The sequence below is a fragment of the Pieris rapae genome, chromosome 18, assembly GCF_905147795.1.
Source record: "Pieris rapae chromosome 18, ilPieRapa1.1, whole genome shotgun sequence".
NCBI lineage: Eukaryota > Metazoa > Arthropoda > Insecta > Lepidoptera > Pieridae > Pieris > Pieris rapae.
In genome coordinates, this window is record NC_059526.1 from 8,273,964 (window position 1) to 8,301,724 (window position 27,761).

Consider the following 27,761-nt stretch of genomic DNA (forward strand, 5'->3'; position numbering starts at 1 on the left):
ATTATTTTTGAGAGCTTTCCTTAATTGTGTTGATGAAGTGGAGGGGGGGGGGGGATAAATTACAGTAAAACTGCTTACGAAGTTCTTGAACGGCCAATCGAAAAGTAATATTGAAACGATATTTCTAAAAACGTCTTATACTACCTGAGTAGTCAAAATATATCACTAACAGTTTAAAACAATACAATTAATACCACTACATTAGTCATGATTATATTAGATAAACTTTAAGTTGGGGTCATATTTGATTATTGTAAATATTAATTTTAATCTACCGACTTTACATTACATTGCTTCTCTCATTACTGTTGTTAAATTTATATCCAGAACAAATCGTTAACTTTTATGTGTTATTATAATATTAATTTTAATTATTTAACTTATGAGACAAACGTGTTTCGTACCTACTATTTAAAAATGGCTATTGTATAGATTTTATCGCGGGCTCGGAGCGTGGCGACCGAATCAAGAAATTCCGTAACGAAAATAACCTAACACACGATGATGTAATATAGGTGTAGCTAATACGCGTTAGAGCGGGACAGAACGCATACTGCGTATACAGGTCTCTCTGATGAGATCGGTGACGTAGCGTAAGCGCGGCCGGTGAAGCCGGTACGCGTTAGGTTGAGACAGACTATATAGGCGTGTTATTCTGAGTCTGGTAGAATGGTAGATAGTGTGGAATATTAAAAAAATATATAATCATTGCATAAGTTGATAAAAAATGCAATGCCATACCTAGCTTTACCGCGGCAGTCCCGAGTGACACATGTTTTTTTGTAGCATTAATTATTGAATTATATTTATACTAATTGTAGTATAAATAATATTAATACAGCAATTTTTGTATATATAAATATTTTATCTTATCTTGAAAATAGCTCTACATTAATTATACAATACAATTACTTTATTTACAGAAGCTACGCTTATTCATCACATTAAATATTGATTAAATCATACGTCAAAATAATGGTTAGCAAAAAATAGTATATTTTATTTTCAAAGTCATTCAATTCGTTACAAATCAATCACCTTCAAAAACGTGAACATCGTCTCTTCAAACAACAAAATTAAGACAAAAAAACGTTCACAAGATTTTGGCTACGGCATAATTTCTTTACATCAAAATACAAACATATTTTACATACATTAAGTAATTAGTTAATTATTATTTTTATAACTATTGAAAATTTAATATTTTTTAATTAATAAATTAAAAAACTTTAATGAAAATTAACCGCAGGATCTTATAAAGTACATATGTATTATGTATATCAAAAGGGCTTCACGAAGATTAAAATTTATAGGCCAATTATTTATACCTGTAATCCCATTGTCTATGCCAATGGAGATTGGGAAAAAATTGGTTAGTTAACAATAGAATAACTTTTAAAAAAATAGTGATTAAACTTTTTTTCTTCAGGGCTCAAGTCTTAAGAAGATACTAGTACGTTTTCAAATTTTTTAAATCACATTTTTTGTTATAAAAAAATATTTTTATTGCTGAACTGTCTTTAGCGGCGGCGCGCTCATGCCGTACCTGCCGCGCGGAGCCCCATTTTCAACTTCTAATTAAAATTATAAATAATTGAGATATAATTCCGGGAGTTGGGACTTTTTTATTGGAAATTTCCTCCTCTTTAACGAGATTTTTCAAAATTGATTAAATGTTAATATTTTTCGAGTTATTAACAAAAATCTAAATGTCATTTTTTTCATCTTATTTTGTTAATAACAATTGCAATTTTTAATCTGCACCAAAATCCTTCAAAAGCATTTTCCTAGAGGTGATTCCGAATAGAATGAGCCATCGCTCATATTTTTAGGACCTTTATCTCTATTTTTCACATTTTTGAACTTGTTGACTAGACTAATATCCAGATAAAGCATTCTGATAAACGATATAAATAGGTAATTTAGGAATTGATGTATTTGCTTGGCAGATTAAATCTTGTTTTTTTTCATGTATCAGTGTTCCAAGCGTCGGTAGGATAAATAAATACAATAAATACATCCAGAGGATCGTGCAGCAGGCGCTAATCGGTAATCACATAGCCATTAAATCCTTACACATCCCGCAAACCCATCCAATATAAGCTTGTGCAGGCGTTATTTCTAGAATTAATATCGAAAACATCAAACAATTGTCGGTGGACAGTGCCCAGTGGCCACTGGCCAGTAACGATCCAGCGCTACGCCGCGACGGGCGTGCGTTTGCGCATAACATGACGACTCTACACATAGTCTCCGCGTTAGTTGCAACCTATATGTGCTTCGTTCAAGGGCGTGAGTTTCAAATCCTGTTATAATCGGATGTATTTATTAAGGAAAATGTGTTTAATTATATTGCGTGGCACTTATCTTGTTCATCGCGCAAAATTTGTGGGTGTGTAATCTGTGTTGTCCGACTTCGGCCATAGTCCTCAAAAAAGGTTATGTTTACGACGGAGTAATATCTATATTGTTATAGTAATTAATTTGGTATAATTTTAATATGTCTTTATATCTTTGATGTGACTGTATATTAGTAGGCAAACAGTTTAGATTAAGCTATCAAACTAAGGCCATATAATAAACAATAATCTTAGAATATTAGATCCTCACCACAACACATCGCTGCTTGTTGTACTTACTTTTTTAATTTAATAAAAAAACTAAAATATCAATAGAAACAAACAAACACATGCTTTATACTTAATACCTATTACTAACAGTATTCATACAAATAAATATGTGATACAAAAAGCGAGAGATATAATTAATAAGGGATTACAGAACTTTGGGGAAAATATGTGAAACTGTAAGTGTCATGGAAGGAGTATATATAAGGGGAAAATGTATTAGCTTAATATGTTCTAGATCCTATTTTAAATAAATCAACTCAAGTTTATTTTCGCCTATTTAATACTGTTTTATGATGATATTTTACTTATAAATGTGCTTTGTGTAACACGATGTTCTATAGCCTAAGCGTTTTTCAGTAAATACAATGTTTGAACACAAAAATAAGTCTCTGTTAATAGATATTGATGTCTGTCTATAAAACTACATATAACTTTGCTCTATTGTCAATAGTTTTCGCAGCTTACGCGATTTAGAAATTGTTATTAGTCTTTTATACACCACTACTCTAATATCAATAGCCTATGTTTTTTTAAATTCAGTAAATCATTTTGAAGCCTATTCAATGTAAACAAACAAATATATCCTATTTATAATATTAGTATATATACGAAGCTGGTAACCATATAAGTTCAATTGTATATACGTATAAAAGTGTTCCATCTGAGCTGTATATGAAACAGCTTTCAGTTACTTACGAAAGTGAATAACTGTTTGCTAATGGAACATCGAATCTTAACGGTATCTTATCAGTAAACAAGATATTTTATTCGACGCATTTATTAAGGTAAAATACGGAAAATACTTTAGAAAGAAAACAAGTGTTAATAAGCTCGTTGAAGACTAAAAATAATTTTGTCAAAAAACCCAGTAATGTGCATTAATTCTATATAGAAATTTTAATGTAAGTGGATCTATAAATAATAATAAATTTAATCAACATTTCTATTTACTGAACTTGTGCTTTTGATCAGCCATGATTGGCGGAGTCAGGGAGCATTTCACCTTTATCATAATGCATAATTATAGCATGTATAAATAAATCAGAGGCACTTAGGTCTGAGCCTCAGATTTCTGAATCTTTTTCGTGATAATTTTTCAATGAGCCTCCTGTGCCTGACACACGCCGTCGACTTTTTGGGTCTAAGATATGTCGGTTTCCAAACGATGTTTTCCTTTACCGTTCGAGCGAATGTTAAATGCGCACATAGATAGAAATTCCATTGGTGCACAGCCGGGATGCGGATCAGGGATGCGTGTAATCTCATTTATTTTATTATTTCTTTCTTTTTTTACAGATTATGTATGGCCAAATTTTAACTAAAAATATTATTAAGATATTTTTATACAATTAACGGAAAACCTGCATAGTTATAAATTAATTATATTTTCTAAGTACATAATAAATGAAGTAAACCTAAAAAGTCGGTCCTGTACTATCTTTTAAGTTAGATCAATCTGCACACAGTGTGCAAATTTGATTGAAATCGTAGTTTAGGAGTCAATAGCAGACAAACAACGTGAAGTAATTTATATACATTAGTATATAATATTTAAAAAAACTCGTAATGTAACAACATTTGCCCATGTAACAAGCTACAGAGATGCAAGAAACGAAGAAGGTATCAAAAATCTTCCTTGCGCCTTTTGTCGTTCTTTCTGTGTAACATTAACTATTGTTTAGCTTATCAGCGCATCCAACCCACAAACGGAACATTAAAAAAACTTATTTTTAAAGATTAAAATACCCGCAATACTTCTATTAAACTAATTAAATTTAATTGCAGCTAAGTGTTTGTGTGAGAATGCAAAAAACTCGACTCAACTCAATACTGCGAAATCTTTAATTTGTTTGTCTGTAACTTTATAAGTCTTATTAATGATGATGATGTAGGTGATGCAATAGATTTGCTCATAATGGTCGACATACAAACATTGTTTAAATAACATAATAATTATATTTTTTAAACATAACTTAAATATTCCTTACAATAACGTCAATTTAATTACTGAATTTTATACAAAAAATCCAACGACGACCCTTAGATCTTGGCAAAGGTGATGACTTCAAATAGGCAAGTTGATGATCAGCCTGATACATGCCGTGAAGTTTTTGGGTCTGTTATGGTTATGTTTTCACACAACGTACGTGTGAATTTATGCTAAGTTTATTAGTTCACAGCCAGATTAGAAGCTCAGAGAGGAGAATTGAACTTGATAAAGAAGGTTGTCAGGTGTTATTTAATTTTGTAAAAAAATTAAATAACACCTGACAACCTTCAATTGGATGTATCAATACAAAAATAATTGTTCACCTTGAAATACTAGCACAGATCTTTAAAAATATTTTTTTCTAACTTTAATTTAAATTAAAGTTAGAAAAACTGTGTTTTTGTTAGAAACCTTAAGGTTTCTAACAAAAACAACGCATTCTAATTACAAACCTCCTCCCCCCCACTCCTTGCCTTTTTGAAGGCAAGAAGCTAAATCACCTCTCAACTGAACGTCAATGAATTACGAATCATTTGACACCTTGATCATCCAAATCGGGCCATTGAGAGAGAGGCTACATTTGAACATACACAAAAACTTCGAATTCATAAACTCCTTCTGATATTATGAAATTGGTTTAAAATATTCATAAATACAATTAAACCAAGTCAAGGGCTGAACTTAGCATCGAGTCTGGGTTAAAGTTAATACAATTGACAAATCGATTAAATTATTCATCAAACGTGTTACAAAACCAGTTATACGTCAAATTACAACAATTGTCCAAGTTTTTATACGATTAAACGACCCTCCCACGGTTGTACAATAGAGTTAACCTTACACTTGAACTGGGTTTTACCACGTGCTCAGTTGGCACTGTTAATGTAGATAACGCTAATCTGTTTATTAATTAAATCATTAGTCATTAAGAATATACCTAATGAAAGTCTAATTACATTCGTTATAAATTGTTGTTTAGGGTAAAAGTCCCATTTCGTAAATAACATTTTACCATTGCCTTTATATACTTTAGCCTACTGCATAGGGTATTGATTTAATAACTTAGATGACATGTATGTAGGTATATGCCTTTTAATTACGAAGCTTAAATGTAGAAAATTCATGAATTAAGTTGAGAACCACACTAACTCTGGGCATTACCTAAACAAACACAATGTATTTGATCAAAAATCCTATTGTTTTTATAATAAAATCAAAGTTATTAAAATTTCAAATATAACATTTGGGGTAGGCCTAAAAATATATCAGAATAATCAATAGAATATAGATAATTCGGCAATCATTTGAGACCCAAACAAAAAAAAAATAACGACTTGGGAATTCACTGTAAAGTTTTACAATACGATAACAATGACACAAAACACACAATCAACAAAAGACACGTAATATTTCATATCGGACTTGCAGTCCACCAACCAAAATCTAGAGAACATACTGAGAGTAACTATTTAGTGGACTTGACTTAGGTACATAAACATGCTAGTACTGATTATTAGCTTAATTAGGCTAGAGTGAGCCAAAATAAACATTAGTTAATTATCCAAGAAATAATAATTGCATTGACCACAGCCTGCAATCATCAACAATGGAAAACGCTCGTCAAGAAATACATGCTGATTAAGATGAGACATGATAACCTGATGTTAAAAGGTAACAAATTTAGAATCAAGATCACAATATGGTTGAGGATACACATGGGTATATGCATGCGAGAGTATTGTGTCACAAGCGAAAATAATACAAATATTTATATCAGTTGAGGGAAGTTACAAAGCCAATCGGTATATGGAATATGGTCAGTTTAGAACACGTTTAGAAATCAAAGGATTATATCTATATACCATTCCATATAAGCACTAGATATTAATCAGCACAAGAAGAAAAGTCGCACAGAAACATTAGCACGCTGAGCATTAAGTTTTAATAGAGGCACAGCACTTAAAACTACAACTTAAAAAACAACTTTTCAGACTGGTAAGGTACGAGATATGAAGATACCCTCCATTAAAGTGTCAACAAACTCATCTAGACTAGTTGAGTACTAGGCTAAACATTTATTTGCCTTCAACTATCAACGGTAGACATCATACACCCAAAAAACTTTTCTTAGATTCTTAAACAGAAGTAGTAAACGTTATATATTGGGAAAACCTTTTGGAAATAATTGCGTTAGATGAACATTTACCAGATATTCGTAAATTTAGTGTTGAAAAGTAACTGTGTGAAAATATATAATAGAAATAAAGTGAACTGGCCGCGACTGGGCCACCACACACAAGTGGAACTGATAGAGGACAAAATGTTACATTATAGGTACTGTTTACAGCCTGTCGATTCTGTAACTCACTTTACAAATTCTCACAGCGGATTCCGCACTCAAATCACTCCTGAAGGTGTCAGGTTACAATTTGGTATTCTGATAAACAATAACCGCGACAAAAGCGCCGCTCAAGTGAGATTGTTTACATTTGGAACTATAATTTAAGACTCACATCACTTATGCTCAAATAGTCTTGTTATTTCGCATTCTGATGACACCATTTGACATCTCGTGTGAATTAAAATCGGCAGTGAACTCGATTTTTTACGTCAAATTAAAAGTTGCTCTTTCCTAGGTGAAATCATGATTTACAAGTGAGTTAGTCATTTTTTAGCGAAGTTAAAGGCTGTTTTATGTGAAAATATTCTAATATAGGACAATCTATATATATGTGGTAAGTTTATAAATTAATATTTATAAATACAGCATTTTTTTACGATAAATTTATATCTATAAGCATTAAGTTTAGTAAAATTGAACTTTTTTATTCTTACAGAAGGCCCGTCCACTTTAAACCTCTATTTCAATTAATAAACTATGTAAATAATTAAAAAATACTTAATACAATATGTATGGCGAAGAAAAAGGCATGAAACGACCAATTGGTTTCTCGGCCTTGGTTACTATCACTTTTTTCCAATACCCAAGACATTATGTGGTATTTACGAAACCTAAAACATTTCCTATATGGGCTGCTGAGATGAACGAAGAGTCTAGTAAATAGATAATCTAAGGTAAACATTTTGATTATTTTAGCAATAAAATATAATTTTTATCTCAGAACCAATTTTTCAATGGACTCTTCATCATTTCTTGTCTCCAGTAGATTCATTCTATTTTATAAATAGGTAAAGTATACTAAAATTATTAAAGTAATAATTTCAGAGTTCCAATGTTCAAAAAATCCTGGTTGAATTTTTCTGCCTTTGAAGAAGAATATCACATTTGTATCAATGACAAGGACCCTGGATATAGTGCAGATATTTTCAAATAATTGAATTTCAACTATCCTTCAATTTATAATAAATGATATCATAGCCCGAACAACCAAAATTGGCGGTTCTTATATCTTTATAAATATTGATAGGTATAAGATTATGGTTTTGAATAAAAACATTATTCTGCTTTACATAAGTATAAAATACCATCATTATGTACATGATAGTTTAAGTACTTATTAAGCTTTTTAATTTTTTTGTTCAAATTACTTTTTCTTAACTGATTAGAAAATATATTAAAATAAATAAATATATTTGTCTACAAAATAAAGTAGTAATTGATTAGATCTTTGTGAGGCTGGGTTTGATTAGTTTTTATTATACTTAAGTTTGTATTACTGAAAGTTATTTTGTAGTGTGTTAAAAGTTTATTATTGACATTAAATCATGTTGTATAAGTTATTATTCTGTTCTTTTATTTACCTATACAGAAACACATATATATATATATTTTATTTCTCCTTAGCCGTGTATTTAAGGTTGCTACGTTTTTATTAGGCAGTCATTAAATAAATAGTAGATTTAATAAAACATTTTATTAATATAATATTATTAAATACTAAAATAAATATTATGAAGTAAACAAATAATCTTAAACACAGTCATACAATTTTTCATATAAATCAATTGTTGATCACAGTTTAATATATCTTCTTGTCCATCATTGTTCATTATCTGCTTCGTTCTTGATGACTACCGCTGATGGCTGTAATACAATTGTTATCTGTTAAAATTGTAAATAGTGAGATGTGGTATGTGACCATACCTACATACACAATAATATTGCATAGCAATAGCAATTTAATCATATTGTTTTATGCAAGTTATTAATTGTAATTAATACAAACAACACACAAAACCTAAAACTATTTTGATTAGGATAACCTGAAGCGTAGTGGCTTGTGAAGTTTAAAAAGAATGTATGGAATACTATTGTAATTCTAAGTAAAGTTTCTTAAAAACTAGTTTCATAAATAAGCCAAATATTATTAAGAGTTTTATGGTAACAAAGGCACTTATTACACTATTTTGCACATAATATTTGATTTAATAGTATGAATAAAAATCCTATATCTTAATAAAGGTTTGCCCTAGATTTTCTTTGATTTGGATTAAAACAATTATTTATAAATGAAACAAATCAATGGTTCAGGCTCATAAAGGGTATGTTTAGTGCTAAACTGGAGTCAGCAGCAATAACTACTTTTTTAATATTGATTGCTTCTATATTTATAAAATAAGTTATAGCAATGTCATTTCCAACATATCAATAAAAATCAATATTGATCACTTACACTGGTATGAATTTGAGCAATTGAAAGCTTATATATTTGATCCAAATTGATTATTATACATTTATTCTGAACAAAATATTATATGAAACCTTTGGTACTCACCTTTAGTAACATTTTGAAATTTAAGATATCTATCCATCCTGTTTAGTTTGAATCCTTAGACCATTTGCGGAGAGTATCACTTTAAGAGTGAAATGATAATATTTTTGTTAAGATAATATTCTTAAATTGTGATAATATATCCAGATGCTGGGTATCCTTTGTTTCGTGCCGAAATATAAAGAATGTTTTTAAGTTGTCTGTCCCTCACAAACACCACGGCTTTCAGTTGTCGCCTGTAGGGTTATGGTAAATACTAAATATAAACTCTTCATTGGAAGTTATAAATAAAACACGTAACTTAAGATGTACTAATAAATAAATTTATAACTTACCTTTAAGCGGCCCCTTTGCCAGATGGGCTTTACGGTCAATATCAATATCATCTTAACAATATTCATAAGGTAATAGGTTATAAATGGCAAAACATTTTTATATTTACACTACATTAAACAAGTGTATTTATCTAATTTGAATTTAATCTAGGTCCCCCAAAACATGATTGATGTACGTATTCTATTTTTTATTTTTATCGAATAAAATAGTAAACATGTATTTTGTTTATAATTATGAAAATTTTGACAATTAACTCTTTTTATAAATAAAATGGGTTAATTGTCACGATATTCATAGACAAAAACTCACTTAGTAAGTCATCTACCAACTCCCTTCACGCACAAAAACGAAAAGTGAAATTGCTTAACAGAATACCGTGAGATTCCAAAAATGAAATGAGTGACGAAGGGAGCGCGGTTTATGAAATAAGTTGCGAGTTGAAATCACGGTTTAACAGAATCGACAGGCAGTTATCGTTTTTTAGGATCCATAAAAATTAACCTAAAGTTTTGGAAAAAAATATTATCTATTCATATCAGTGGTAGAAGCGGCAATCGTGGAAAACAACAAGAGCTCTATGCACTATTGCACATATACTATGCACCTGCAATTCTATGGATTTTTCTTATGCTTTCGAAAAAATTGATTGATATAAGTGCTTGAGAAGCGGGAACGATCTGATTTTTTTAAGTAGTAGTTTTAAATGCTTAGTATTATTTGTTGCTGTTAAATGTCAAATTTCAGGTTTTTAATTTTATTCTTTTGTTTTTTTTAAATGTATCTTTGTCTTTTAATGCGCTTGCTTGTTTTCTGTTTTTTATACATAAATTGTTTATCTATGTTATCTGTTTTGGCTTTCTGTATTGTCTTAGTATTTTGTATTATAATATGTATAAGTATAAGCTGTTAGATTACTTATAATTAAATAAATAAATAAATAAGGAAAAAAATGGCCAAAGTAATAAAAACATAAGTATAGTATCATATTCCTTCAGTTTAAAGTTTAAATCTAAATGTAATGAAACATATCCAGAGGACAACAATTCCTAAAATATTAACATTTCAAATATTGGCAAAATATAATCATAAACGCATAAAGAGAGAAACAATTAAATTGATTTACATAAACATATTTGTATCCAATCTAAGCATTATAAGGAAAATGAAATCAAATATGCTATTTATATAAATTGCATCAAATTATTTCAACTGATCCATTATTATAATTAATTGTATTCAGACACACACACTGTTGTATAATATCTTTTTAAAGCATGATAAGGTATAACTTATACTTTTAATTATAGGTATACTTTTTAAAATGAATAATAAAAATATACTCGTGCTTATAACATCACATTACATAGTCTTATAATAATAATAAAAACGTACGCAATTCACACGTGGTAGAAGTGGAGCCTTCAAATTTTGGTTTCAAAATGAGAGGAATGGACTTCAGTAACAAATGAGTTACAGTTTTCTTTAAATTATTTTTAATTTCAATTTTTAAGTTTAATATCAATCAAATAAAAACTAAACAAATGCTTCCAATCTTATTTTCGACCACGTAAATTCCTTTGAATATATATATATATATATATATATATATATGTTTGTCTCTTTCGTTTCGTCGACTTTCAAATCACAACGACGATTCAAAGAAGTTTTCACTTCGCTATTTGCAGCAGCAACTTATCTGCTGTCAACTAAATAACGTGAACATATTTTTACAACATAAATGTAGCTTTTGAATACCTATGTATTTCAGAATTACCATGTACGACACCAACTGGTGTCACCGGCCAGTGCATAAATATAAACGAATGCAAAGATCTGTTGGCAATCCTCGACAATCCACAACGTTCAAAAGAAGAAATTGAACTCTTGAGGCGATCTCACTGCGGATTTGCAGATAAGGTGCCCATGGTAAGTTCAGAATGTAAACGCCCATGGCAAAAAATGTTTAGTGGAGAAACAGATTGTAGATTGATGTGTGTCTTGCCGCACATGCCTTAGGCCCAAACAGTCGACGGCGTGATCACCCTACTGCCTAATACTAATAGATTAACAAATGATCATGAAACATATGCAGAAATCTGAGGCCCAGAACTAAAAAGGTTGTAGCGCCGCTTATTTATTGTATTTATCAAAATAAGTTTTCTTTTAATATTGATATATTAGCTACAGATTACATGGAACATTTGCCTTTGCATTTGACTTTGCCAATTATAGAATTACGAAACCAAAAAGAACACATAGATTAGTTATTTCTCGTATTGTTTTAATTACCATTGTGTATGAAATTATTGCCTTGAATTCAATATCTTTGCAGGTTTGTTGCCCCCAAATTGCACCGCCCTTGGACCGACGGTGTTTCACCTACGAGGGCAAAGAGGGAACATGTCTTGGATTGTACTCTTGTCCACCGCTAATGGGTCTTCTGAAACCTCCAGTGTCGAAGGACAACCTGAGTTACGTACAAGTATCGAGGTAATGCAGGTGTTAGCAAAGATTTATTCTGATCTGATTTATTATGCCTTCTCAAAATAGATTCCATTTATGAATAAAAATGTACAAATGTTTTTATTGCTTTGTTTTCTCAAATAATTTTGTGACCTTTACTCCAATGCATACAGGTAGCAAGTGTGAACCCTTTCTATTATTATACATTATTTCATTTGTCCCACCATCCATCCAGATATCCAGATTAAGTATTTTGATAAACGAGCTAGGTCTTGATATCCATAGTTGCTCACCTCACACATTGAAATCGATTTTCGTTTAGTTTCTTAAGTTTATTTTTTTTACTAGTAATTTTTTGTTTAGTCAAATAGTTGTTTTGTTTTGTTAAATATTAGATCTCTTCATAGTGTATGTCATGTTTGCCTATACGTGCTTGTCACATTAAAAATTGTATTTTGTGATTTTTTTTAGCGATGGTGGTAAATGTAAATTTACGATTAATTTAATTAGTTTTTCTTGACGTTCATAAGTGTACATGTTTACCTAAATGAATAAAGATATTTTGATTGATTGATGGATTGATGTTTCAGTGTGCCAAGCGTTGGCAAGCTTTTTATCAATAAATATATACATTAGAAAAAGGTATGGTGATAAATTTTGCAGATGCGAGAGCCCAGACCGGTACAGCGTTTGCTGCGGTCCAGATGAAGCAGTGCCACCAGCGCCTGGCAAACAAGCCATATGCACCCCTACTGCTGCACCACCTGACCCTCGAACCGAATGCTGTGGACTGGATAGCGGAGGAGGGAATAGGATATTTGGTAAAACACAATAAAAATTCCTTACTAAATTTTGACTGACTTGTCAGTCACTATTGTAGTTGACTCTCAGAAAACTAACCAAGTTATTACTTGGTGACTATTAACATAAATTCACCGTGCACATACTAAATATATATGAGACAATGTTATATTAACAATATATGTTACAAGTTATCTTTTTTAAAATGCATGATAATTATTGCAAACATAAATGTAACATAAAATTAAACATGTACAATATAAATAATACACTTGCAAATTTACAAGCAAAATTTTACAAGTAAAATAGTGGTTAAAGTATCATTACATTCATTTTTTTGTTTTTATTTTTTTATGATACGGCATACAAAAATACATACAACCCTTAATTTTCACCCCTCTACAATTAATCACTATATGTTATTTGTAAATTAAAAGCTAATGACGTGAACTGAGTGTCATATAGCGAAAAAATCCCAAACAACCTAAAAAGTTTTCATTTCGGAAAAACGAACAGTCTCTGGGGTAACATAGCAAAAGCCATGATTGTATGTACTAAAAAGATGGGTAAAACTCTGTAATAAGTTTTCTCGGGCGATATAAAATCAGTTCGCCAAACCAAACAACACATTATATTGCCCTTGTCCAGGTGGAAACGTAACAGCCATCGACCAGTACCCATGGCTGACACTCATCGAGTACAGAGGTGTCCGAGACGATAGGATTAAGCTTCTCTGTGGTGGAGCCCTCATCAGCGGCCAATACGTGCTGACCGCAGGACACTGCGTTGTTGGACCAGTATTAAATAGTGGAATCCCGTAAGTTGGAATCAATATTGTATAGACTTTGAGTCACGAAGTACATTTATTTTACGAGGGGCAAATGGGCAGGAAGCTCACCTGATTTTAAATGAAACCGCCCATGTACACCCTCATTGCCAGAGCGTCCGCAAGTGCGTTGCCGGCCTCCAAAACATGATTATCATAACTAAAATAGCGAAATGAACACTAAGGGATACTTTGTAAAATACTTTAAAAGTAATATGAGTTGTGGAGTGAACGCCGTATTTTAAGCATTTTCAGCAACATTTAGAAACTCCGGAAAACACAAACATGGTTAAAATTATTCCGGTTCTTAAAGGTACTTATGTACTCGTTGAAACGAGTGATTCATAAATTAGTAAAAAAGCGTGACACATTTTGCTATTAATGTAAAATATATATGAATGTGTGAAACGGTATATGTACGGTTCCTCAGGTTTTTAGCGCCTCATTAGTCTAAGATCCGGGATTAGAAAAATATACCCCCATCGGTTATTTAGATAAAACAATTTTTTATAAGCTGATTTCAATATCATGAACTTACAAAAACAACCTCTGCCATCATAAGCCTGCTGCAATTAATAGTAATTAATTAATTAACAACTAATTTATTTTTAATTTTTACTTTCTCAAAATTTAGTCTAGTCTTAGTCAAAATCATTTATTCATGTAGGTAGATTGTACATTACGTCAAAAAATAAATAAACAATAGAAGCATTATTACATTTACTGCCAGTTCTCAAATCAAGGGCGTATAACTAAGAACTGGCAAGAAACTCTCCGCCACTTTTTTCCATCGGCTAACACACATATAACCTTAATAATATTTCAGAGTAAACGTGCGTTTAGGTGAATATGACGTACGCTTCACTGGACGGGACTGCGTGCAAGTGGAGGGCGGAGGGACAGACTGCACAGACCCTGTGGTCACTATACCCATCGAGAGGACCATACCCCATAAGGATTACAACCCTTCCGCTAAACTGAGGAGGAACGACATCGCATTGTTACGATTGGCACAGATGGCGCCTTATACTGGTAAAGTATATTATTAAGTTCCAATGACAAATATGTTTTCCTAAAGTTTCCATGATTTAATGAAATACTTTGGAACATATAACTTTTAAAGACTCTTTCTTGCATACAACTCGTTAGAACGGATGAAAAGATTGCCATATATTATTACGCGATTTCATTATTATAACACAGGTATTAGATATAAAGCGGGGAAGCCCCCATATAAAGCGGGGAATGCCCCCGTTATATTTCTATGCCGTGACATTTGTAAAGATTATTGAACGCACATATTTCGCTCATAACATTTATAGTTATTTCTTAATATTCGATTTAAATCCCCTTTTATAAATTAAACTTAAATCAATTGTAAGTACATACTTAACATATGGGGTCGTACAAGGGCGTTATTCAAGAACTTATACAACACTATTCCTATCCATTCTAGATTGCTAAATTAAGATAAAAAAATAAAAAAAATTTTTTATCATTTTTAATAATTTATTGATATTTAAAGATTATCAATATATAGATATATAGAAGATACAAGAATTTACAATTTACAATTTTGTCCCCTGGTTGACATGATTCCAACCCTTGTAGTGATCCAAAATAAATTATGTTAATTTAAGTAAATAAAAATAATCATCTAAAAAGATGATAATGATGTAAAGATGTCTCTATTGCATTCACCTTTGCAACAAAAAAATCACAAATAATTTTTTTGCAAGTTTCTATACCAGAATACCCTTAACCCATAAATTCTACTATTCTCTAAGACATTATACGTATCAATGAAGCACATATCACCTCCTTGCAAATTCTTCTTTCGACAGATTTCATCAGACCCATATGCCTTCCTACCATGGACATAACGCTCAGTACAATGACCAATATAAGACTGGAGGTAGCGGGCTGGGGTGCTATAAGTGACACACAGAGCTTCAGCAATATCAAGTTACATGTAGACCTGCCGTTAGCTACCAAACAAGTAAGATACTACTTATAACTTAAGACAGATGAGAAATTTCCTGGTGACATTTCTTATTATCCAAGGACTAGTGCGACGTCGGCTTGTTGTAAGAATACATTTTGCGGGTCAGTGATGAATATTTAATTTTCACAGTTTAAAAATTATAATTTGAATATAAACTAAAGTAACTAATAAATTCAATGTTATCAAATACAGCCCATTTGGATTGTTAGATACACACATATACCTGCAAATATTTTCTGTTTCTTATAAGACATTAGTACTTTATAGTTAAAAATACCTATGTATCTCGAACAATCTCGGGCAGCATAAATATTCTCAATATCTTCAAGTAACTACGATCACAAATAATTATAAATTTACATAACAAATTACAGCAATGCGAACCGTATTACGCCCAAAGACAAGTGCCATTATGGGATGGTCAAATTTGCGCTGGTGGCGAAAAGGGCAAAGATTCCTGCAAGGGTGACTCCGGGGGACCTCTGATGAACGAGAACGGGAAGGTTTGGGAGGTGGTGGGAGTGGTGAGCTTCGGACCAACACCTTGTGGAATGGAAAACATACCCGGAGTATATACGAAGGTTTACGATTACCTTCCGTGGATACGCACTCAGATGAAACCTTAATTTAATAACAAATATAGTCAGTTTTAAAAGGCGTTGTAAATGACAGTATTGAGAGAAAAGCAAAAAAACGAATAATGAAAAGTCAGCGTTCCATGGGCCAATTTGGAACTAAAGGGACGATAAGTCGATTATAAGATGTGTTCAGATGATAATAACGAATAAACGACAAAAAACTATTATTGATAAGTACTAGGAAAATTTTAATCTCTTATTGAACTACGGATATTTATAGCATAAAATTTACCATCAGACATCATGTTATACGCATCCTTCGTCACTGAATATAAAGCTTAAAATGTATCTCTTCAAAAATATAATTATATATCAGAAGATAATATTAGATTGTATTTTAATTAGTTTTATTTACCAAAAGTTCTGTAGTATAATGTAATATATGTATAAATAACGCGAAGTATATAAGATATATTAAATATAATAAAAATTATATTTAAATAAACTAAATCACAGATATAGCATACAATACTACGTTTTGTATAGTTTACGCAGTTCACATAAAACTAGATAAATTTGTAATCTGTACATATATTTTAAGATATTTCCAGATTATTAAAAGATATTTTATTAAATACATGTTAATCGGGTTCATTTGTTTAAGGTATAAATCATTGAATGTGCCTGTTATTAAGCAGTATGAATTAGTACGTTAGTTGCATATGCATAGCGTGCATACATGATATGATACATAGATGAATATTTTAAAAAGTAAGAGTTTTTTAAACTAAAACATATGTACAAAAAATAATTGTTACTGATAGAAGACGGCTCTAACGGCTCTCAACACATCAGCTCATAGTCTAGCTGACTGATTGCAAGATATATATTTAAAAAAAAACTGACAAGACGTACAGTGGATACTGTTGTGGTCTCTGGCAGAACGACAAGCGCTGTTGAACACGTCTGCTCCACTGCATAAGATGAGCCAGGATCAGTTACCACCACAACACAAACGTTATACATTTAAAATATTTTTCTATAATTATTACTTATTATTTTGTGTGTGTTAATAAGTCTTATGTCGATGTCTACAAATAAATTGTTACCGTGAACTATGACAAAGATTAAAATTATTAATCTAAAGTTCATTACAAATTATTGAAATAATAAATTTGCTACAGAAACGATACATCATAGATTGCCTGACTTGCCAACAAGAACAACAAGTGTTCAAATCTCCTTAGTCTGAAGCTTCGAGTGGCCAGAGCCCATGAGTTTTTGTTCCTCACAATCCCAAGGCAGCCTTGTCAGGGCTACCACTATTGAGAACTACATCGCACTAGCATAATGAAAATCAGGATTGGTATCATTATCGCTATTGAAAAACTACTAGGATTTACTCAATAAACCTTAATTATTTTTAAGTCTGTTTTTATAGGAACGTATTGTTTTTAGAAAAACTTTGTATTTACTCTATATTTGTATGTATAAGTGTAGTTATTACAGCTTTCTTGGATTAATTTGTTGTTTGTTATAAACTGGAAGGTTTTTAGAAACTCTTTGGTAACTTAAACAACAAGTACAACCTATTTAGGTCTGGGCCTCAGATTTCTGTATCTGTTTCATGATCATTTGTCAATCAAATACATGTGTCTTATGTGCTGACACACGCCGTTGATTTTTTGGGTCCAAAGCCAACCCTTTTCCTTCACCTTTCCAGCTAATTTTAAATGTGGTCAAAAATGAAAGTCCATTGGTGCACAGCCGGGGTTTAAACTTACAACCTCACGGATGAGAGTCGCAAGCTAAAGCAACTAGGCCACCACTGCTTTTTCTCTTTCGTCTATGGTTTTTGGTATCATAGGACTAGGACTTAGGAGTAACCAAAAATAAAAACCTCCACCTTGAGAAGTAGTAAACTGCCAGACAATAGTCCAACACAAGACCGGAAAACAATCATTTATCCGTCTATTAATCATCAATCCCAAGATTCACCTAAACAAGGGTCAAACAGTTATTGATTTACAAGATCAAACCCAAAAGCTGGCCATAGTTTAGTTCTTTTGCAAGGACCAGCTTAAACTCGGTGGGGAATATGGATAAGGTAAAGAGAGATGGAGCCAGTTGGCTTATACTCAAGGATTCGCGGGATGAGGACTCCCTTTTTGAAGTCGATCCCTAAGTCAAATTGATTCGGAGAAAATAAATTGTATGAAAGTCTAATGGTAAATATGGATAAATATTTCAAGGAATAAATGAGGCTCAATAATTATATTCAGAACTTTTGCAATAGACGCGCAGGAGTCGTTATCGGTTGGTCATTGGCTAACAGTATAACAGAACCATTGGTAAGGAGTTAACGGTATTTAATAAAGATTCCTAGCCCAGATCCAAATAACAGCTAAAAAGATCTATCCAACCAAAATGTATAGATCTATATCTATATTTAAATTCATAGCATGACGAATTAAAAAATTAATCTAAGATACACACGCACACACAGACTGATTGATAAAAGAACAAAAAACAATGGACTATCTGTAATGTCACAAGCCAAACATTGACATACACGAAGAAATAATACAAATATCAAACAAATCAATTAAAATTACAAGACCTTAACAAAAATTGATTTTAACACATGGGGGAGTGTGGATGGATATCCAGACCCAACTCGTTTATCAAAATGCACAATTTGGACACTGAGCGTTGACCGGCGTTATTCGGTAAGGAGCTTAATATGGATGATATAATAATATCTAAAAGAATGAAAGTCTATATTTCATCCCCACTCATTCCCTCACCAAAATCAGGTTATATTCAACCTAACTAAAAATAAATAAATAACCTAACAAGGCCTAATGCCCAAAGCACTGTCACAATTAATTCAATCTTGTGAATCTGTATTCGTTTATAAAAAATAAATATTTCCTTGTATTATTAAAACATACCACAGCGAAAACCAGTCCCAGTCGGCCACTGTACATTGCGCGTGCGTCATGTGTAAATTACGAATACTGTTGTTTTGCTGTTTAATCGTGTTTTCTATTGGTGAGTTTATTAATTCAATATTCAATATGAACAATATCTTAATGCAGAATTCATTAATAATAATGTTACTAGCAACAGGTTAGCTCCAAGTTTAAGATTTCTTAAAAATTAAAACATCATTCAACATATTGTTATCGTGACCCAACCAATCATTGCCCAGTTAATCATTAATTGTTATATTTTATTTATATGAAATTAAAATATTGCAGACACTATTACTATTTAAGTTATTAGAAATAATTGTTTCAATAAAAAAGCTTTTTTTAAAATATTGCACTTATGGTGTGCTAAACATACGCTGGGTTGAATCTACCGTTAACATCTATTGACATTGAAAAAATCAAGAAAATTAGGTTAGCTTTGGTTTGTATTTATATGGCCACTTTGAAGGTAAAATCTATTTCCGTATCTCTTTGTCTTGAACAACATTCACACAGTTTTCCCCGCTAGTTCTTCTCTTCTGTCTTTTCTTTTATCGTCCTGTTCCCAGAGGATCTAGTCCATTTTGTTGTTCAAGTGTCCATATTTTATCCCGCGCTCTAGCAATATGACCCGCACATTTCCATTTGAGCCTCAGACTTTTGAGCTACTTATTTATACTACTATTCATTTCAACTTTAAGATAGTTCTTTGCGAAATCTCCAAACGGGCAGGAGGCATCTCATATTAAGGTGTACCGCCGCCAATGGACAATTTAGTTTCCATATTAAAAGATTCCAGAATCATTAAGTAGTTTATCAGAATAGAAGATTCATTCAGAAAATCGTTTCGTATCTATATTTCGGTAATTTTGAATATAAATACATACGATTTTTGAGATTAAGCACGATCACTTCTCTAGCTTATAAAAGCTCTCATATACACAACATGTACTGCCATCTCGTACCGAAAATAATTCATTCTAGTATTTTTGTACCGTAGCAAAACTCTGCAAAGTCCCAAATAGCGGTGCAGGTGAATGCAAAGCCATATCAAAATGTCCAATTCTGAACGAACTGGACAACAAACCATACAAAAGCGAAGCGGAGGAACTGTTCTTGCAACAGTCGATGTGCGGGAATTCATTGACTTATATTATTAAGGTAATATTTAATTTTTATTCAACAGCTGCGACTCTGCTTCATCGTATCCAAGCTTGAGAGAAGACTAGTGTGTTCTTTTCCCACGGAAAAAAATAAAAACAATATTACCGAACCGTTAAGCTTTCCAACTTATTACAGCTGAGTAAAACATTTATAAGTTTTTAAAAGTATAACAATTTAATGGACGACAAAAAATGTCTACCACAATCAAAACACCGTGGATCCCAGGTAGGCTTAATAATCACTGAAATATTTTAATTAATGCAGCAATCGCGTCATATAACATATGATTTACGCGCATGTTTAGTACTAATTATTGTTTCCTTCTACAAATCCTTATACTTGAGGAAACATAATATACACAATTCGTTACTCCAATCCCATTTTTTATAATACAAATCTTTCTCAAATCATAACAGGAACTTTAAATAATTGCTTCATCGACCACTTGACTTTACACATAAATATGAATGAAGCAAATATTTAGATATTTAAATAGGAAATGATATAACAATCGTTAGTAAAGACAATAAGTATGGATGTAGAAATTCAAATGCTTTAGATTAAAATTTTAAACATACATTTCAGGTGTGCTGTCCATTAGATACAACATCTTTCAGGATTAATCCCGTCATATATACAGTAACAAAGGAAACTACACCAAATCCAGAACCGAAACCAGAACCGAAACCAATTGTTCTTTCTAGACCAGAGACGAATCCAACTGTTAATATCGATGATAAAATCAACAATCCCAACGATAAAAAAAACAATGAGATTATTTCCCTAGCTCCAGACGGCACATGCGGAATTGACTCTAGTAGCGGCAATAGAATTTTTGGTAAGCATTTTGTACAAAGTCTATAGTGTAAGAGTGATGATAAACTACCGATGGAACTACAAACACACACACGAAAGTGTTTAGTTCAGTGCAGTCCACTTAATAAAAAATGAAATTCCACTAATTAATCAATTCTACTCTTAAACAAAAAACTTACTGTTTCAGGAGGTGTAGCGACCAACATCGATCAGTATCCCTGGTTAGCTCTACTACAATACGCCAGAGAATTCCTTCTCTGCAGCGGCAGTTTAATTACTCCAACATTAATTTTGACAGCTGCACATTGCATTAACGGGCCAAACAGAGCACCGTAAGTATTTATGCACCATTAGCAACTCGTGGTTAAAATCGTAGAATAGAAAAAAAAAAACATTTCTATCGCGATTGTATAAAAGTTTTATATTTGTAAAAGTTTATTGCAACAAATTTCCTATAACGAAAACAAGAGCGAAATAAGTAGAAATAGACAATGTCAACATCAGAGATTAAGAATATGCAACTGCTGAACATAAATTCACAACCATAATAAAATGGAGAAACTGAAAAAACCGGAGAAAATAGGATAAAGTGAAAATTTTTGCAAGAATCAGGCGCCAAGACGGTGATGATCAACCTTTACTAAATTAGGTATTATATTGCATTTCAGACTTTTCGCCCGTCTAGCAGAATACAACATTACCTCGTTCCCAACAGACACCGTAGAAACTGATGGCGGTGGTTTTGACTCTTCAACTGTTGTTATCATTCCAGTTGAGAATACACTCTCGCATCCAGACCACAATTTTAGCAAAAGGCTGCATGACATAGGCTTTGTTAAGCTAAAGAAGGCCGCCGTATTTTCAGGTTCGTTTTCCTTATTATTTTTGATATGTTCATACATTCATACATAGCTCTTAATAGAGGGCAAACTATAAATACGTAATTGAAGTCTTCTGTCTTTCCAGATTTTATAAAAATAATCTGTCTGCCTACAGTCGACTTTTTCCCAGAGTTTAATAAAAAGACAAATTTTACTGTGGCTGGGTGGGGATTGGACGAGTCTGGAGACTCAAGTGACGTTAAGAAACATGTCAAACTTCCGTTTGTAAGAGACGACTACTGCAAGGAACGCTATTCGGACCTACCACTTTTAAATGTTATATGTGCGGGTGGCGAAGCTGGCAAAGACTCTTGTAATGGCGACTCGGGTGGTCCGTTGATGTACGAAGTTAGTTCGTCAAATTATGCTGTCATTGGCGTACTGAGTTTCGGTTACCGTGAATGTGGAATTGCTGGCTGGCCTAGCGTTTACACTAACGTCTTTCAATATATGAAGTGGATTAGGGATGTTACTGAGGGTAGGGTTAAAATCTAATGTTTCATTGGATATTATAATTTTGAATTCAAAATGTATGGTAAACGTTTACCACCTATTATTAACTAAGACAGCAAAAAATTATTTAAAGGAAAATATTTATGACGCTAACTTTAATACACACAGATTTAGTTAATTAATTTAGTTAAATAATCAAAAGTTTGGTTAAATAGACAATACTCTAAGATCGAATCTCAATTAGTATTAAGCTGTTTTGTAAAGTTTACACATATAATATATTATGGTGTTCGAAACAATTTATCATTTCTCTTTTACTCTGACATTTATTCTTGCCATCCGCCTCCTTATATAAAGAACTCGTGAGCCCTCTTGAATTGAATGTAAGAAAACATAAATGACTCACCTCATAAGGCGAGCCAGTACAAGTTACAATAAGTGTTATGTCTATGTCTACAAATAAATTGTTACCGTGAACTACGACAAAGATTAACTGTATTAATCTAAAGTTCATTTCAAATTATTGACATAATAAAATTTGCTACAGAAACGATCCATCATAGATTGCCTGACTTGCCAACAAGAACAACAAGTGTTCAAATCTCCTTAGTCTGAAGCTTCGAGTGGCCAGAGCCCATGAGTTTTTGTTCCTCACAATCCCAAGGCAGCCTTGTCAGGGCTACCACTATTGAGAACTACATCGCACTAGCATAATGAAAATCAGGATTGGTATCATTATCGCTATTGAAAAGCTACTAGGATTTACTCAATAAACCTTAATTATTTTTAAGTCTGTTTTTATAGGAACGTATTGTTTTTAGAAAAACTTTGTATTTATTCTATATTTGTATGCATAAGTGTAGTTATTAAAGATTTCTTGGATTAATTTGTTGTTTGTTATATACGGGAAGGTTTTTAGAAACTCTTTGGTAACTTAAACAACAAGTACAACCTATTTAGGTCTGGGCCTCAGATTTCTGTATCTGTTACATGATCATTTGTCAATCAAATATATGTGTCTTATGTGCCTGACACACGCCGTCGATTTTTTCGGTCTAAGGCAAACCCTTTTTCTTCATCTTTCCAGCTAATTTTAAATTTAAAATTCATGATATAATAATGTCTAAAAAAAATGAAAGTCTACATTTCATCTGCATTCACCAAAATCAGGTTATATTCAACCGAACTAAAAATAAATAAATAATTTAACAAGGCATAATGCCCAAAGCACTGTCACAATTATTTCCTTCTTGTAAATCTATATTCGCTTATAAAAATAAATATTTCCTTGTATATAAAAACATACCACCAGTCCCAGTCGACCACTGTACACTGCGCGTGCGTCATGTGTAAATTACAAATATTGTTGTTCTGCTATTTAATCGTATTTGCTACTGGTGAGTTTATTAATTCAACATGTATACCTTATGGTATTCACGTTGAATAGAATAAGATATATTATCTTAATGCAGAATTCATTAATAATAATGTTACTGGAAACTCGTTAGCTCCAAGTTGTGGATTTCTTAAAAATTCATAGGAAATTTAAACATCACCATGTTATCATCATGTTTTCGTGACCTAAGCGTCCATTGACCAGTTTGTCACAAATATATTTTATTTAAATAAAAATATTTCGGATACTAGAACTATTTAAAAATTATTAGGAATGACTCATTGTTCTCACAATGAACCTTATTTTAAATATTGCACTTATTCTGTTGAAAGAAAATACGCTGAGTTGAACCTAATGTTAACACGCATTAACAATGACAAATTCTTAGCTTTATTGATGAATAACAACTTGTACTTTTTATGTATAAGTTCAAAAAAATAAAGTTACTTTTATAAATGTTTGTACTTTTATGGCCACTTTTAGGGTAAAAGCCTCTTCCGTATGTTTCCATATCTCTTTGTCTTGAGCAACATTCACCCAGTTTTTCCCCGTTAGTTCTATACCATCATCTTTTCTTTTGTCGTCCTAAACATCTTTTCCCAGTAGATCCTGTCCATTTTGATGTTACAAGTTTTCTTCAATTCAATCATTTATCCCGCGCTCTAGCAATATGACTCCCATTTCCATTTAAGCGTCAGAACGTATACAAGTGCATATGTAAATTTTGTTTTGTTACGAATGTTTCTAGTTTTTTTTATTCATCTCAACTTTAAGATCTGCAAAATCCTTTTTTATGCAAACGCGCAGGAGGCTCATCTGATGATAAGTGATACTGTCGCCCATGGACGCTGTTCTGTTTCTATTATAAAGATTCCAGAAACATTAAGTAGTTTAACAGAACAGAAGATACATGAAGGTAATCGTTCCATATCAATATTTCGTTAATTTTGAATGAAAAGTTACATACAATTTTTAATATTTAGCAAGATAACTTCTCTAGCTTTTTTAAAGCTCTCATATACACAACATGTACTACCATCCCGTACCAAAAATAATTCATTCTTGTTATTTTTGTACCGTAGCAAAATTCTGCAAAGTCCCAAACGGCGGTATAGGGATTTGCAAAAAGATATCAAAATGTCCAATTCTGTACGAACTGGACAACAGACCAAACAAAAGCGAAGAGGAGGTACTGTTCTTACAACAGTCGTTTTGCGGGATTTCATTGACTTATATTACTAAGGTAATATTTAATTATTATTCAACACCTGAGACTCTGCTTCATCGTATCCGAAGCTTGGGAGAAGAATAGTGTGTTCTTTTCCAACGGAAAATAAAAATTAATATTACCGCACCGTTAAGCTTTCCAACTTATTGCAGCTGAGTAAAACATTTATAAGTTTTTAAAAGTAGAACAATTTAGTTGCAGACAAAAATACTCTACCTCAATCAAAACACCGTGGATCCCAGGTAAATTTTAGTGTTGAGCATAGAATCGCAATTTCATTCATACAGCCATAAATAATTTCTTCAATTATAATGGTAGGCTTAATAATCACTGAAATATTTTAATTAATGCAGCAATCTCGTCATATAACATATGATTTACGCGCATGTTTAGTACTAATTATTGTTTCCTTCTACAAATTCTTATACTTAAGGAAAACATATACACAGTTCGTTACTCCAATCCCATTTTTATAATACAAGTCATTCTCTAATCATACGAGGGACTTTAAAATTGCTTCAACGACTTGGCTTAATACATAAAAATGAATGAAGCAAAGATATTTAAGTAGCAAATAATGTAACAATCGTTAGTAAAGACAATAAGTAAGGATGTAGAAATTCAAATGCTTTAGATTAAACTTTTAAACATACATTTCAGGTATGCTGTCCATTACGAAAAAAGTCTGTCCGGTTTAAGCCCGTCGAATCGTCAAAAATATATACAAAGGAAACTACTATCGATGATAAAATCAACAACCCCAACGATAAAAAAAACAATGAGATTTCCCTAGCTCCAGATGGCACTTGCGGAATTGACTCTAGTAGCGGCAATAGAATTTTTGGTAAGCATTTTGTACAAAGTCTATAGTGTAAGCGTGATGATAAACTACCGATGGAACTACACACACACACGAAAGTGTTTAGTTTAGTGCAGTCCACTTAATTATAAATGAAATTCCACTAATTAATCAATTCTACTCTTAAACAAAAAACTTACTATTTCAGGAGGTGTAGCGACCAACATCGATGAGTATCCCTGGTTAGCTCTACTACAATATGCCAGAGAATTCCTTCTCTGCAGCGGCAGTTTAATTACTCCAACATTAATTTTGACAGCTGCACATTGCATTAACGGGCCAAACAGAGCACCGTAAGTATTTATGCACCATTAGCAACTCGTGTTAAAAATCGTAAAATAGAAAAAAAAACATTTCTATCGCGACTGTATAAAAGTTTTATATTTGTAAAAGTTTATTGAAACAAATTTCCTATAACGAAAACTAGAGCGAAATAAGTAGAAATAGACAATGTCAACATCAGAGATTAAGAATATGCAACTGCTGAACATAAATTCACAACCATAATAAAATGGAGAAACTGAAAAACAAGGAGAAAATAGGATAAAGTGAAAATTCTTAGGTATTATATTGCATTTCAGACTTTTCGCCCGTCTAGCAGAATACAACATTACCTCGTTCCCAACAGACACCGTAGAAACTGATGGCGGTGGTTTTGACTCTTCAACTGTTGTTATCATTCCAGTTGAGAATACACTCTCGCATCCAGACCACAATCTAAGCAAAAGGCTGCATGACATAGGCTTTGTTAAGCTAAAGAAGGCCGCCGTATTTTCAGGTTCGTTTTCCTTATTATTTTTTATATGTTCAATGTTCATACATTCATACATAGCTCTTAATAGAGGGCAAACTATATAAATACGTAATTGAAGTCTTCTGTCTTTCCAGATTTTATAAAAATAATCTGTCTGCCTACAGTCGACTTTTTCCCAGAGTTTAATAAAAAGACAAATTTTACTGTGGCTGGGTGGGGATTGGACGAGTCTGGAGACTCAAGTGACGTTAAGAAACATGTCAAACTTCCGTTTGTAAGAGACGACTACTGCAAGGAACGCTATTCGGACCTACCACTTTTAAATGTTATATGTGCGGGTGGCGAAGCTGGCAAAGACTCTTGTAATGGCGACTCGGGTGGTCCGTTGATGTACGAAGTTAGTTCGTCAAATTATGCTGTCATTGGCGTACTGAGTTTCGGTTACCGTGAATGTGGAATTGCTGGCTGGCCTAGCGTTTACACTAACGTCTTTCAATATATGAAGTGGATTAGGGATGTTACTGAGGGTAGGATTAAAATCTAATTTTTCATTGGATAATATGATTTTGAATTCAAAATGTATGGTAAACGTTTACCACCATTAATTTAGACAGCAAAAATTTATTTAAAGGAAAATATTGCACAGTTAATAAAGTTTTAAATTAAAATTTGAAGAAAATATTTATAACACTAACTTTAATACACACAGATTTAAGTAGTTAATTAATTTGAAAAAATAATGAAAGGTCAATACTCTAAGATCGAATCTCAATTAGTATTAAGCTGTTTAGTAAATATTACACATAATATATTATGGTGTTCCCGAAAACAATTTTTGATTTCTCTTAATATATCTATTCTTACCATCCGCCT

At 32.1% G+C, this 27,761-nt stretch overlaps 4 protein-coding genes and 2 long non-coding RNA genes across 12 annotated transcripts in view; 4 read left to right on the forward strand and 2 right to left on the reverse strand.

The window, feature by feature from the left end:
• Positions 1 to 27,761, reverse strand: part of LOC111000007 (protein MTSS 2) — a 122,815-nt gene that overhangs the window by 45,507 nt on the left and 49,547 nt on the right. The window lies entirely within an intron of this gene.
• On the forward strand, positions 1,711 to 17,885 carry LOC111000009 (phenoloxidase-activating enzyme). Of its 2 annotated transcripts, none has more exons than XM_022269316.2 (8): positions 1,711 to 2,292; positions 11,458 to 11,615; positions 12,022 to 12,179; positions 12,816 to 12,973; positions 13,602 to 13,770; positions 14,606 to 14,811; positions 15,624 to 15,778; positions 16,159 to 17,885. In XM_022269316.2, the coding sequence occupies exons 1-8, from the start codon at positions 2,232 to 2,234 to the stop codon at positions 16,408 to 16,410; spliced, it is 1,317 nt and encodes a 438-aa protein (XP_022125008.1). In that variant the 5' UTR covers positions 1,711 to 2,231; the 3' UTR covers positions 16,411 to 17,885. The 2 variants fall into 2 exon arrangements, with proteins under 2 accessions (XP_022125008.1, XP_045488188.1); XM_045632232.1 differs by lacking the exon at positions 1,711 to 2,292 and adding an exon at positions 5,951 to 6,291.
• Positions 6,299 to 7,936, forward strand: LOC123689977. Its single transcript, XR_006750822.1, has 3 exons — positions 6,299 to 7,355; positions 7,458 to 7,695; positions 7,847 to 7,936. It is a non-coding gene; the product is annotated as an uncharacterized LOC123689977 (long non-coding RNA).
• Positions 8,563 to 10,029, reverse strand: LOC111000012. Its single transcript, XR_002600411.2, has 3 exons — positions 9,689 to 10,029; positions 9,357 to 9,589; positions 8,563 to 8,665 (listed from the first exon to the last, which is right to left on the reverse strand). It is a non-coding gene; the product is annotated as an uncharacterized LOC111000012 (long non-coding RNA).
• LOC123689976 (phenoloxidase-activating enzyme-like) lies at positions 19,300 to 23,537 on the forward strand. Its single transcript, XM_045632233.1, has 6 exons — positions 19,300 to 19,416; positions 20,338 to 20,498; positions 21,087 to 21,339; positions 21,505 to 21,649; positions 21,986 to 22,182; positions 22,284 to 23,537. The coding sequence occupies exons 1-6, from the start codon at positions 19,365 to 19,367 to the stop codon at positions 22,691 to 22,693; spliced, it is 1,218 nt and encodes a 405-aa protein (XP_045488189.1). The 5' UTR covers positions 19,300 to 19,364; the 3' UTR covers positions 22,694 to 23,537.
• Positions 20,664 to 27,688, forward strand: LOC111000010 (phenoloxidase-activating enzyme). 2 transcript variants are annotated; one of them, XM_022269318.2, is made up of 6 exons: positions 23,965 to 24,048; positions 25,130 to 25,290; positions 25,936 to 26,119; positions 26,283 to 26,427; positions 26,716 to 26,912; positions 27,023 to 27,687. In XM_022269318.2, exons 1-6 carry the CDS (start codon positions 23,997 to 23,999, stop codon positions 27,430 to 27,432), a joined length of 1,149 nt encoding a protein of 382 aa, XP_022125010.2. In that variant the 5' UTR covers positions 23,965 to 23,996; the 3' UTR covers positions 27,433 to 27,687. The 2 variants fall into 2 exon arrangements, with proteins under 2 accessions (XP_045488190.1, XP_022125010.2); XM_045632234.1 differs by lacking the exons at positions 23,965 to 24,048; positions 25,130 to 25,290 and adding an exon at positions 20,664 to 20,726 and having other exon boundaries at positions 27,023 to 27,688.